Raw genomic sequence first — 14,828 nt, 5'->3', positions numbered from 1 at the left:
TTTCTTTATGTTCTGAGTCATGTTAGCGTCTACTCTAGTCTTTCTGCTCTGGGTTATGCTCGCGGCTATTATAGTCTTTCTGGGTCATGAGTCTTTTGTGGGATGCCCCTGCGTGGGCCGTTTTGGTGCTACATTGGAATATCACCGTGTCATGTGTATTGTTCTGAAATGGAAATATCGCCCTGCGAGGCAGAATTATGAGTCTGATAGAGCCGCCCAAGGAGCCACAGTTTTTTGGATGTAATGTTTACCTGTATATAATAATATAGATTAGTTAGTGTCGCCGAGAAAAAAAAAATATTACAAACAAACAAAAAAAATCTAGGAAAATAGAGCAAGGATCCAATACCTATTGATACTCCAACCATTGTCTCTATTCAGATTAATATGCATCTTTTCAATTTCCAAGGCCTACCTAAATTTACGAAATGTGATGATTTGTCTTTTCCACATCAAAGAAGCTAAGGTCATTACAAGGATTGACAATTTTCATCATCGTAAATTTAGGGAGGCCTTGGAAATTGAAAAGAGCCCTATTAATATGAATAGAGACAATGGTTGGAGTATCAACAAGTGTTCGATCCTTGTTCTGTCTTCCTCAGTTCTCTCTTCTTCTTCTTCTTTCGAAAAGCCTTCCTTTTTATTTTATAAGATTTTAATTTATTCTTATTTCTTTTGTTAATAATAATATTTGTAATAATAAAAATATTATTATTATTTTATTTATTTGTCTTTACTTTGTGTTTCTAGTGAGAAGGTTTTCCTTTGGTTACTAATATATATATTTTGTTTGACGTTTTCAAACTCTTTAATCAGAACTAAATATTATTAATAAGAAAATTGTTTTTTATTTCTTACTATAAAATAGTTTTTATATTATTAATGTATTCTTTATTAATAATGGTTATTGAGTCAAACTAGTTGTTATATTATAACGGCTAGTTAGCTTCTCTACATATATATATTTCGATGCCTAGATCTGGTTCCTCATCTTGTCCTGAAGATGAACCACACTAGTTGGTCCGAAACGTGTCGACGAGATTTTTTCCTACATGATTTTCACCGAAAGATTTGTTGTCATATATATTATGGAACACAGAAGTCTGAATTCCAAAAAGATACGAAGTGTAAAAATCTGTCTAAAATGCTCTTCTTATTTTTCACTTTCAATTCCTATTTTTCATAAAGTTAAGATGACAAAAAATTATCAAAATTTGAAACACCATCTAGTAGTTTTATTTCTTCATGCACTTGAAAAATTTGCAACTGTAACATTAGAATGCAGTCGTTCCACTGGTGACCCATTGTTCTCCTCACTGTTTGTTACATTCTTACATCATCTTTAGCAAATATTTTCCATAATAACACCAAGGTGGTCATTTTCACTATTTTGTTTAAAGCTAATACAATCCCAAAATAATATATTTCTCCTAAACATGAGAATGAAACAAAAACTTAAATAAGTACATAGGAGTTGGATAAATTCTTCCCAAAAAGCAGCTGAGCTTATAATATGCACCAGTGAATGATAACAGTGTTCCTTCCAGCACATTGGACTGTAGCACTCCATACCAAGTGTATTTTGGTGTCTTAATGACTTGAGTGTCGAAAATTGTGCTTTATGCCATTTCTTATTGCTTGGAGTCACTCGAAATGCCCAAAGATGAGAAGAAATAATGGATCACAACTGAGCATTCCAAGAGGTCGAGACCATCCTTTTACACCAAGTTATTCCAGAAAAACTCATTTCTAGATGTTAAAACAGTTGATTTGAGTGCCAAAAACCGTTAATTTCCTACTCCAAGAATTCACTTGAAATGAGCAAAACTAGAAGATATAAGCTTCACCATAGCATACAGAATACCTCTTAACCAGTGTTTGAATGTTACAACTACAACAAGAGTTCGGTTATTTAAACCCTCCAAAAATAAAATACCATACGTACATCTAAATTTAGTCCAGGTATGACAATTGTAGAATGCACTACACATACACAAGACAATATTTTCACACTGAAATGTAAAAATACTTTTGTACAAGGGCCTGAGCGCAGTATTACATAAATTTCATACCATTTAATCAGCAAATACATCAAGTGCAGATCCTCGTAATATTTCTTCCTTATTTTACTAACTCTATTGTATGCAATCAACTTTCCTATCTGCACACAAACAGTAGCAATGACTCACAGTATAGAATTTTCAGATCCTAAAAGGAAACTGCATGTCAATATTACTGTATTTTTAAACTGCCCAATCCTTCTTTGGGGGGGGGGGGGGGTGGGAAGGGACCTAATATTTACAAATCCTTCACTGTTTCCTTCCGAAGCTTGCTAGGAATAATTGAAACGAGGTCTAAGCAAAGACCGCCTTTGGAATGTGTGCAATCAATTTGTGTCATGGAGAACTTGACTTCTGTCACTTTGCTATCGTTCTTAACCTCAAAGTTGCCAACATAATAGTCAGTCCAGTTTCCACGAGCATAACTCACAATGCCATTACCTTCAATCTCACCAGGCTCTTCCAAATAGCACTCTCGTATAGCATGCTGACCATCAGATGTAGAAAGAGAGAACCGAACAGGTTTCAAGTCCCATCCATGAATTTGATCATAGACATAAATCCGACGACCCAATCTTCTAGAAGGCCTTCCAAGTCGTAACCTGAAAGAAAGACTGTATTCTCCTGCAGGAAGCTGAAATTTCACAACACCATCTACTTCAAACCACCAATGTTGCTGAAGATATGCTGCTTCATGGAACCTGCAAATTCCAAGAACACGCTCTGAAAGTTAGATTAGGATTAAGATAAAGTCAACATATGTACATCCATTCATAATTCAAGTTAAATAGAAAGATACAGCCATCACGTCTTGTCTTTTCTGAGGTCTAAGACTCTCGTGATCTATGTACATGTGAGCTCTCGATATTGGTTACAAAACACTGAACAGTGACATAAAACACCACTGGTCTACTATTTGGTCGAATATTTGAACTGAATTATACTTATTGTTAAACTTCTTACAAAAACAGAATTATTGTAGTCCACCAACAAGCAGGACTTTAAAAAACAGGAAATGGAGAAACCAAGGAGAATCACACTCTAAAATCCCTAGCAAAAGGGTTAAAATTGCCTCATTACATTATCTTCATACAGAACTTTCTGTGTATCAGTTACAGCACTTTCGAATTACATGCAATCAATGTCATTCAGAAACCAATTTCATGCTGTAAATAATCAGAAATCAGTTACATACTGACAATATTCAGAAACAAATACATAATAAAAGCAGTCCGCTGCCAAATATCAAAAAATAGAGATGGAGAACGTTGTTTTGACATCCAATTGGTGTACCTCAAGGTTATATGTGGCTGCCATTATCAAAAGGACATGATGTTTCAACATACTTTATTTCCTCGACTTGAGGAATAACCCTTTGCAATTTTGGCCTTATACCTCTCCATGGGACCATCAAACTTACATTTAGTTTTATAAATTCATTTACAACCAACTGGCTTTACGAACTGGAGCCAAGCCCCGCGTCTCATTTTTCAACAAAGAAGCACATTCTTCCTCTATAGCCATTTTCAATTCCATGGAATTTTTATGTGCAATAGTTTCTCGATAATTCTTAAGCTCTGCAACAGTCGCTAGAGCACAACAATGTTGAATATCATCAAAAGCAAACAAACCTTCCTCCCCTTCCTAATTTGTCCACATCTTTGTGTTTCTTTGCCACTGGATCGACATTTTACTGAACTATTCAAGTGAGTTTTCTATCCCCGTGCAGCGAATGTATATTCATATCTCAACTCTTCAACATTTTTGATCTTGAGATTCAGATTCATTTTGCCGAACATTTTTAGGTTCCTTTCGTTGACCACTATTATATTCTTCAAGAAATAAAAAAATTATTCACATCAACATAATCAGTGCCATTCATTCCAACAGGCTTACCTTCAAAGATCACACCATATCCATTTTAATGTGTCACAGTTGCTCCATATGGGGAATATACTCCCATGTGAGGTGCAAGAAAACTCAAAAATCTATCTTCATAATGAATCTTCAAAACTTGAAAACTTACACCTACATCACAACTAAATGGCACTAGCAATCTAGTGACAAGTGGATTAAAAACTCCATATCCTCGTTGCCTCATTCATAATGTCCTTGGTTCAAATTGTTACTATAGTGTTCAATCTCAAAAATGTTCTAGATAAGGCACAAAAAAAATTGACAAGAGGAAAATTTGACATCTAAACCATACCTCTAATCATAGTTTTAAAAACCGGAACAGGTCTTCAAACTGGCCACATATCAAACCAGGTTTCAAACCGGAACCAGATTAAACCGGCTTCAATGAACTGATTTTAAAAAAAAAATACATAAAATAATTACTTTTTAATGAAAAAAATATTTGTAATATTCCAAACCATTAGAGACAAAACATGCAAAATTTGTTCATCCATGTGCCATGTGAGGGTTAATATATCAAAATGGAACCTAGTGCAATACACATCAGCAACAAAATACATAATCAATGATGCTCTTAATAGCCTCTAGAGTCCAAAACCATGCTACAAGCTATTGGGCCACTAGCCTACTACAAACCATTGATCAACATGATCACTCACCAAACTCATCACCACTGCTAGAAATGGGATCATCAACATAAGCTACATAAACATCATCTAGCTCAAAGTCTTCAGACTCCTCAGATTCCTCAACCTTATAATATGGTAGAAAAAGCTTAGCATGCTCAACCAATGATTTTGGTTTGCGCAAAGGGTTCATCTCCTCAACCTTACAATATTGTAGAAAAACCTTAGCATGCCTAACCAATTATTTTGGTTTGAGTGAAGGGTACATTTTTGTTGAGCCCGTGGCACAGGAGTTCAACCATCAATGCCACCAACATCAAGGGACATAAAGGGCTTCAAGCTCTGGATTAAATGCCAATCCCATACCCTCATACATGATAGAATTCAATGAAAATTTTGCAATGCTACCAATCCCGAAATCCTAAAAATTATTAAGCCTACTGAATTTTGAGTGGGATATGGAATTCTACTTGCAACATGTGCAATACGATAAGCTTGGGACCACTCTCAAACATCCTGAAACAATTAATAATAATGTTAAACATTTAAGTAAAGGGATAAAAAGGAAAGATAATGGAAATGTCAATTTTTACCTTACGAATTTAACATTACCATTGATTACCAACATTGATAGGGTTGAGATAGATTTTTGTTTAGGTTTAGGGTATAGAATGGGGGGGTGTAGGTTTTATAGCTAAGGGGGTTATTTTGGGAGGGAAACAACCTTTGATTTCCTCAAATCGTGGTTCCTGGACTCCCCTTGTACATTTGAGGTCAAATTAACTAGTTAGGTCGAAATCCTCTAGTTTGGTCAGCTAGCCAATTCAATACCATGCCTAGTCGAACCAGCCAGTTTGATTGATTCCAGTTCAGACCAAGTTGATTTGAAAGCTAAGCCTCTAATGAAAACTAAGATTATTCACCCTAAGTAGCACAATTATGGCATGTCAACCATCCACATGCATGGGTAACCACAAGAGAAAATATTTCTCCCATGATGCATATTTCCAACCAATAGCTACATGTCATGTTCTCTACATTTCCCCACAGCAAATGATCAACGATGCCTCAAATGTCTTGCTGAGCTCAGATGATTATGGTCTTGTTATAGCAAAATCTAACAAGCCTAGTGCAAAGCCTTGCTAGGCAACCAAGGTCTTATGGAAACAAAGAACTTAGCCACCATTGTCACCTCAATGGCCTCTCTCTTGTTGTTTTGTGGTCGAAGGTTATCCCCAAAAGGGAGGTTTCCCTAGCAAGACTTAGAGGTTAGATGACTAAGCCAAAAGGCTCTCTAAGTAGTAACTTGCAGGTAAATCACCCAGGAATGTCTTCAATAAATGAGGTCTCAAAGGTGAAAGGAGTCTAATGGTTATGGAGAAGGTACCAACAAATCCATGAAGGCCAAGATAAGCATTACAAATGTTCGAGTACACATTCCATAAGAGCAGTTTATAATCTAGTGCTTTATGATATGCAGATTTACAGCATGCAAAAGCATATAATAGCAAAGAAATTGCCTATAAATGATAATATCAACAAAGAATGAAAGGCTTTCAAAGGAGTAAGCAAGAGATAGATCAACTTCAGGTTTTTAATGGTTAAAAATGCATAAAACATCAATAAATACCCTTGATGTCAGCCCTAGATTTATGGTGAAAATATGTAATAAATGCTAGATTTTACTTTTCGAATATTAATAATTGCACTTTACAATAACATGTAGGAACAAAATTGCTATTAAATGCAAGTTTACACTAAACCCTAACCCTAGTTACCTAGAAATAAAATAATGATAAAAAATTTACAAGGTGATCCTACTACTAGACTAGTGCCTCTATTCAATTGGGAAATGGAGACAAAGCCAACAGTAGGACTTGGATGAAGAGGGTGAAATATCAATTTAATTCTCTTAAAAGCCCTAGCTACTTATTTTAGTAAGGGATTTAAGATCAAAGGATGCATGCAACAAGTTCCTTTGATGGATTCATGAAAAAATTTGCATAACACATAGAAACAAGATTTCAAAAATGATTTTTCACTCTTTAATATGGCACAATACAAACCAATGTTTTAAAACTCTGACTCCGACTCCGACTCGGCCGAGGGTCGACTCCGACTCCGACTCCGACTCGGTATCGACTCGGCCAGCCCGATTTCAATGACTCGGTCGTTGTAAAAAATATATTAAATATTTATTTTTTATAAAAACACATAATTTTAAAGATTTTCATTCATGTTTCCAAACACACAGCATTAGAATATAGATAGAAGACAACATATTATCAAAGTAGGCTCATGAATATATCCATTATATCAAAATGGCACCCAATGCATTGTCCAATACATACACGATGATGATATAGAGATCAAAACAAAAACAAATAACCAAGGAGGCTATAAATGGCCTCTACAACAAAACTCTGTGACCAGTACTATTGGCTACTGCTAGAGTTGCCAACATCATCTGGCTCAGTGTTACTTGGGAGCGGGAGCGAAAGTGGGGAGCAAGAGCGAAAACGGGAGCTGGAGCGACATTTTCAGAAGCTCCTGGTTTGGGAGCGAATCCTGGAGAAGTTCGACAACCAATGTCACTAACATCAAGGTACAAAGAGGGATTGGTGCTCTTGGTTAAATACGAGTTCCATACCCTAATACAGGACAAAATTCAATGGAAACATTGCAATCCTCCAATCTTGAAATCCTGAAAATCTGATAAGTCTGCTGAATTTTGAATGAAATCTAAAATTCTACTTTCTCCATATGAAATCCAATGAGGTCGGAACCACTCTCAAACATCCTGAGTCATTTCATGGTAATGTTAAAAATTTAAGTAAAAGGATGAAAATGAAGATTAAGGAGAATGTCACTTTTACTTTAAGAATTTAACATTACCATGAAATTTGAGTAGCATATCAATACTAGGAGAGGTGAATGGACCCCAAATAGCACTTAACCAATTTAGAAAACACCTTGGAGTCCCCAACAATCAGTTAAATGTTAAAAAGTTCAAAAAAAATAGAAAAATCGTTGTTTTTTGTGGGGACTGGCTAGATTTAATGACTCGGCCGAGTAGATGTGGAAACGGCCCGAGTCATGTTGACTCGAGTCATGTCAGTCAGTCATGACTCGGCCTCCAGAACTGGTTTTTCTGCCGAGTCATAAAATTCTTCAATGACTCGGATCAACTCGGCCGTTTCGGATTCGATTCGGCCGAATTTTGAAAACTATGCAAACCCTAATGTCAGAAAATAGCACGCAAAATGGAAGAAAAAATGACAATAAACCTACACTGCTCAATCAAGAATCACTTCATCAATCCAAACATAGTCACTCCATGCACAATCTCTCCAAAGATACGTTAAGGTTGTATCAAAGCATGTGTTGAGGTACCTGCGTGATATAGTTGGATACGGTTTGATATATGTCTCGAGTGGTGAAGTGAGGCTAAAGGGACATACTAACTTCAAACTAGACCAAGAGTGCAAAGGATAGAAAGAGCACCCTGGTGTGCTAGTTCACCTTGGGATTAGCTATGATATCCTAGTGTAGCAAGAAGCAAACTTATGTTGCTCTCAGTATAGCAAAGGCAAAGTATATCGCAGTCAATACCGCAATTCAGGAATCAGTGTGGCTTCAAAAGCTACTTGTAGGGCTATTTGATCAGGCGGAGATCAAATATCACTTCATCTGAGACATAGTGTAAAAGGAAGCAGTTAAGCTCATATCCACAGATGAGTAGATTGCAAACATTCTCACCAAGCCTTTGTCTAAAGCAAAGTTTGTATACTTCAGAGACAAGCTTGGCGTGATTCAGAATGTCTCCCTTGTTGAGAGGGAGAGTTTATGTCTTTGCAGGATCGGGCAAGCCATCTCCTAAGTAGCCATGTTGATTTGGCTAGGTCATCATGATTTGACTAGAGGATATTGATACATTCACCTGAGTAGCCATGCTGATTTCGCTGGGTCATGCTGATTTGACCAAGGGTGAATGGCCAAGGGCATTTGCAGGGTTGTACAGATTTCTCCTGAGTGGCCATGTTGATTTGGCTGGGTCATGCTACTTTGAGCAGGGGAGATTGATACATTCACCTAAGGAGCCATGCCGATTTGGTTGGGCCATGTTGATTTGGTCAAGCCATGCTAATCTGGCCAGGGGTGAATGGCCCAGGGGCAAACCTTCCACTGAGAAGCCAAGCTGATTTGGCTGGTTATGCTGATTTGACTAAAAGAGTTGGATGCATTTACCTAAGAATCCATGTTTGGTTGGGCCATGCTGATTTGGCCAAGGGTAAATGGCCTAGGATGCTCACATTACCTACTCTAGGATGGAGTGATCTACAGACGTGCATGTGAGGAGTCACATTGCTACTCCACGATGAAGTGATCTAAAGACGTGCATGTGAAAAGACATGTAGAAAATTATGCTCTATTGCAGCCCAACCCAGTTTCAAGTTTTTGCATGGTTTAATGCCCAAAACGCATCATAAACACATGACTGATATACATATTAAATTTGCATTTAACTTGAAACAAAAGACTACACTACCCTATTTCACTTTTCAGTTGATATGAGCAAAAATATCCAAGCACACACAAGAAATAACACATGTTTTTGGTCTAATGACCCTGGAAAAACCCACAAGGGAAAAACCAGTCTTCAAGGAGGATTTTATTTGCTTCTTTAGAAATTTCTTACAACAATTAATACACAAGAATTTTCAACTTATCTCTTCCCTTAAATAAGCATCTTTGAGGTCCTCTTTCAACAGAGTTTTGGACTGATATTTTGCACACACAGTCAACTCTCATTCAGCTAGAATTTCAGCCTCTTATCTACTCCTTTAACACTGGAAATTGAATAGCTTGGACAGTCAAATCTTTAATTTGAAACACGAGTTTACTTACCAGAAAATACTCACACCTGTGACATGTATCTCCTTCCTGAACAATGAGATTACATCTGCTCAGAACCTGGCCTGAGAACTCACTGTAATCTTATCAGAAAACTGGCCCGAGAATCTCGTTGTACAGGCCCAAGATTCTTGGATTTCATGAGGTTGTGTGAAGGGGAATAATTTTGTTGCCTGAACACTGGTTCTGACTTGGTTCAGACCGGAAACAAATTTCAACCTTTGTGCAGATGTTACAGTGGCTGCTACCCTAAATTTCGAGCCCTCGTAAAGATTTTGACTCGGCCTCCCAGAAAGTTTGAACTGTTGTAGCTTTATTCCTTGTTCTCTGCTAAAAATTCACACACAAATTCCCTCCTCTCAAGCTCCTCTAGTAGCTTCTCATGAGAATGAATGAGAGAATTCTTTCCTTTTAAGTTTTCCCTCTTTTGTCTCTCCAAAGTGAGGAGAACCCTAACCCTTAAATCTAATGGCTGAGATTAAATCTCAGCTCATTAGATCAAGGGTGTAGATCATTCCCTCCCTTGACCCTCTCCCTCATGTGGTCCCCCTCATTTAAAGAACCTCCTAGTACTTTTTAATGTTTTAGTACCATGGTCACTTTTTCTCTCATAGTCACTTTTGAAATATAAGTCACTTTAATAATATAAAGTGTACTTAGTACCTTTTCACATAAAGTGACTTTTAAAACACGTGACTTTAATAACTTAAATTACATAGTACAAGTCTCATAAAGAGTACTCTAGCTCCTTGATATTAATAAACTCATAATATCACTTAGACAAAAAGGTCATTAATGTGTCTCCCTAGACCAAGAGGATAAATGCCTTGGAAACACCTCCTTTGTACCCTAGCTCCTTGATATTAATAAACTCATAATATCACTTCGACAAAAAGGTCATTAATGTGTCTCCCTAGACCAAGAGGATAAATGCCTTGGAAACACCTCCTTTGTACCCTATTTTCAACGAGACACTACATCAGCATAGCAAGCTCAAACTTTTCTTGTGTAGTAGAAATTTCAGCTAAGGAGAAATCTATTGCAGCCAAAGGGAATACCTCCCTCGCTAAGAGGGAGTGCTGATTTTTGTGTAGCATCGGGAGGTATTCCCGCTTTGCTAAAAGGTCTCCAAGTTGGCCTAGATGAATTAGACAATTTTTTATACTAAAAGGACATGTCGGCCCAAGAAGAATTCAAGTCAGCCAGCCTATGAAGAGGGTGTCTCTTGGGTTGTTACACCCCCATTTGTCTTGTATAAATAGACATTGTGATGCATAATTTCAACACCAACAAAGAGCAAGTTTTCTCCATCATTCTTATCCCTCTTGGACAGTCGCACATGTGGAGAAAGAAGACAAGTTTTTCCATCTTTATTGAGCTGATTTGACCTCTGTTTTGTCCAAGTTTGACTTGCATTGATCGAGTAGTTTTATCTCAGATTTTACCACAAGAATGCCGCAATTTGACCACAAGAAGGCCACAATTTGACTGCAAGAAGGCTGCAAATTGAACCAAAGTTGATCACTGTCCTGTTTTTGACCAAGTCATTGACCAGTGTTGAAATTCTAATATTGTAGTTGCTTTGAACAGTGTTAACTTGCTAAAGTATTGACTAGGTTTGACTAGTATTTTGACTTGGATATCAGCTCAAATTTTTAGATAAATTGCTCATTTGTAAACCTTGCTGAACAATAATTTATCCTAGAAAAGTTGTTGCGTTTTCTCCCAAGGTTGGGTTTCCCAAGGTAAAATTTGTTGTCTCTATTGTGCATCGTTGTCTTTCTATGATCTTTGTTGTTTTAGTTGCATTTACTGTGGAGATTTTCTAAAGTGTAATTATTCAATGATAATAGTAGAATAAATACTAGTTGAAAATCATTATGAAGTAATTACCTGGCAAAAAATCGTATTCTAGTATACATCTTGTAGAAAATTCAACAATCATTGCTCAATAATTTGAAAGAAAGACATGTAGGCTTCCTTCCTAAATTGCTCTACGTTCCCATTTTCCTATGTGGGGGTCACAAACACTAGCTAAATTGTCTGTAATAATATCACCATCCTTGGTACTTTTTATCTAACCCTGACAAAATCCTTCGTTTCTGAGCCATAACAAGAGTAATAAAGAGAGAATTTGAATCTTTCTTCAAGTTTAAAACCTTACTCTGCTCTTGGAAGTGCCTGTTGAAGCCTCAAATAGGTCTGGATCAAATCCATTTGATGCATGCAAAGCAACTCATAGCGTAAAATAAGATGTTTTCTACACAAAATGTGGCTTAATTCCCAAAGATCATCCAAATTCATGTGTAATAAATGTTTGCATTGTTTAACATGCAAAATAAATACCATAACTATCAAATTAATGTTGTTTGTACCTTCAAAATCATGGAAATCTTTGAAATTTCCAAATATCGAGGTATTAATTACACAATGGACAAGTGGCAATTCTATGTACTATCAATTTGTATTGACTTTAGGAAAGTTTGTGCAACTTTGTACTCAATATGTATTTGGGCCATCAGATTCAAATAATGTTACCAAAAAAAGCTTGCAACCCTAGTGCAAAGCCCCATTAGGTAACCTAGGTCTTATGGCAACAAGAGATTAGCCACCACAGTCACCTCATTGGCTTCACTGCAATTGTTTAGTGGTGAATTTAATCCCACAACAAAGGCTTCCCTATAAGGATCACCAGCAAGTTATTCAACTAAGGAGGGCTCAATGGTGATAAAAGGTCCTATGATTAAGGGACAGGTACTAATAGAGCCTTGAAAAGCTAAGATAAGAGTTGCCTCAAGTTAAGTACCTTTCCTTAAGACCTATGTAATTTATAAGAGAGTTGTTATAAGTAAAAGTTTGTAAGATATGCAGATTTAAGGCACACAATGCCATATAGCAACTCTATAAGATAGCCTATCGAGCATGGATCAATAAAGGAACAAGGCTATCAAAGAGGTAGACGAGGCTTAGGGAAAACAACGTAGTTTTTATCAATCTAGCAGGACTCAGCAGGTACTCACCGAGTGGTCTGAGTATGGTCGAGTCAGCCACGAAACAAGTGACTTGGCCATACTCATCCCACAGACACACCACTCGCCAATACTCGTTGGACTCACTGAAACCCATGGGCTCTCGGTGAACTTGTGGACACTTAGCTAGTACTCGATCTTGTCCCCAAAACCGATTTTTTCCTTCCCACCTTTTTTTTCTTGTTAAAGTTGGCCTCTTCTCTGCTTGCTCACACTCACTTCATTTGGAATTGAGCTCTCCTCCAACATCCAGCATCCAACCTTCACAATCTGGCAACAAGCCTTCAAGTAAGAATCAATCCATTAGTATTTCATTTCATTTTGAAATTTTTTTAAATCCTTTTTAAAATTTGTTAATGGAGGCCCTGTAGAAGCCTATTGCAAGCCTCTGTGACCCTGAGATAGGCCTGAGGGGGCCTGTAATAGCCACAATGTGGTTGCAACAACCACACTGTGGCTGTTACAGGCCCCCGTGGGCCTGTCTCAGAGGTGCATAGGCTCGCAACAAACCCTGTGTCTGGCCAGAGGACATGTTACAGGCCTCTGCATCCTTGAGACAGGCCCATAGAGGCCTTTGTGGGGCCTTTTTCCTCAATGATTTTAAAAAAATTGCATTTTCTAATATAATATTTCTTTCTGAAAGCAGAATGTCATTCTGATCCATAAATTCCGTGCCTCCTAAATCCAAGTCTAGAAGGCCTCTTAATGAAGCCTGGGAATATGGTTCCCATGAATTTCCCAGATCTGACATAAGAGTCAAATCCAATTTTTGTGCCACTATGGTGTTCAAGGGCATAAACAGATTGAAATAGCACTTGGCTAGAATAATATGCTAAGTTACCAGGATATGGATACGGATTCGGATCCGCTAGTTTTTTTAAAAGCCAGGATCCGGATACGCCAAGCAAACAGCAAGTACAAATAATTTATATATTTTTTATATTTTTAAAAATAAAAATTATAATTTTTATATTTTATATACATTTTTAAAATGTAATACTTATATAAAACAATTAATATATTTTATTAATAACTTTAAAATTAATATATTTTATATATTTTATTAATAACTTTAAAATTAATATATTATTTATAAGTATTAAATATTAAGTATTCATCCAAATTAATTAGTTTACAATTAAAGTAAAACATAACAGCAACTATTATAAAATTATAAACATAAATTAAATTAAAGGGACACGAACTATTTAGATTGGATTATAAAGTGAATTGGATTTATTAATTTAATAGGAATTTATTATAAACCATCCAAGACTAAACCTATGAGAGCTGGCAATTTAAAATTGGCAGCATAATAAGCTGATGTCAGACCTGGTCGGCCACTAAATAATCGCGGGATTCAGCAATTGATTTTTCAATAATATTTCAAAAGTCCACACAAGCCACTAAATAATCGGGGGATTCAACAATAAATTTTTCAATAATATTTGAAATGTTCTGACACGGGGATCCAACAATAGATTTTTCAATAATATTTGAAATGTTCTAACACACATTTTTTAACAGGACTCTAAAGTGAACTGAGTGGATCCTGGCGGATCCGGATCCGAATCCGTATCTGATCCGGGGCTCCACAGATATAACTACCCTGACCCACAGATCCGGTAACATAGATAATATGTAAAGATGTGGTAGTTTGTTATCATTGCCCTCCAGAAGTCACAACCAAAATGCAAAGTTATTTTGGATGCCATTTAGGAACAGAATGTTAAAAGAGAAAAAATGAAGCGTGAAACTACAACGAGTGGATTTCAGACACACACACAAGGTCAGCATGTTCCTACAGGTACTAGCTCATCAAATGCTGTGGGAAATGCATCTCATATAGCCTCTGCTTTCTTCCCCTTGCACTAGTCTAGATCTCAGCCAAGCTTAGAAATTTTAATGGAAAAAGAAAGGAATTGCAATGAGGTTTCGGTATCAGATAGCCTCCCATTTGACTATGCAAAGTCACCTTTCTTTCAGGCCATGGCAGATGCAATTGCATGTGTTGGCCCTGGCTACAAAGCACCTTCTTATAATTCACTTAGGGAGAAAGACCTTGATGAAGAGTTTGAATGAGTAAAGGCACAGTTGGTGGATGATCCCAACCCAAGAAATTCAAGACAAAATCAATTTGCAATGAGACATGTACAAGGAAGCATCTGGCATGTTTGGATTTAGCTCCACCATACAGCTCAGGGACAGAAAATGCCATGTAAGATCAATTTTTAAATTCTATAAATTCTTTAAGTTTGGCATTACAATTTGCAATACTCTAA

At 36.8% G+C, this 14,828-nt stretch overlaps 1 protein-coding gene across 2 annotated transcripts in view; it reads right to left on the bottom strand.

Moving 5' to 3' along the window:
- Positions 1 to 1,990: 1,990 nt before the first annotated feature.
- Positions 1,991 to 14,828, bottom strand: part of LOC149199210 (F-box protein PP2-A15-like) — a 66,164-nt gene continuing 53,326 nt past the window's right edge. For both annotated transcript variants that reach the window (XM_089402345.1, XM_089402346.1), the window contains one exon: positions 1,991 to 2,761. In XM_089402345.1, coding sequence (XP_089258471.1) covers positions 2,299 to 2,761 — 463 coding nt within the window. In that variant the 3' untranslated portion in view covers positions 1,991 to 2,298. The remainder of the gene's footprint in view (positions 2,762 to 14,828) is intronic.

This window comes from Pinus tabuliformis, chromosome 2_1 (genome assembly GCF_031772625.1).
Source record: "Pinus tabuliformis cultivar Carrire ecotype Pingquan chromosome 2_1, CPIR1, whole genome shotgun sequence".
NCBI classification, from domain to species: Eukaryota; Viridiplantae; Streptophyta; class Pinopsida; order Pinales; family Pinaceae; genus Pinus; species Pinus tabuliformis.
This window is presented reverse-complemented; position numbering and strand designations above follow the sequence as displayed.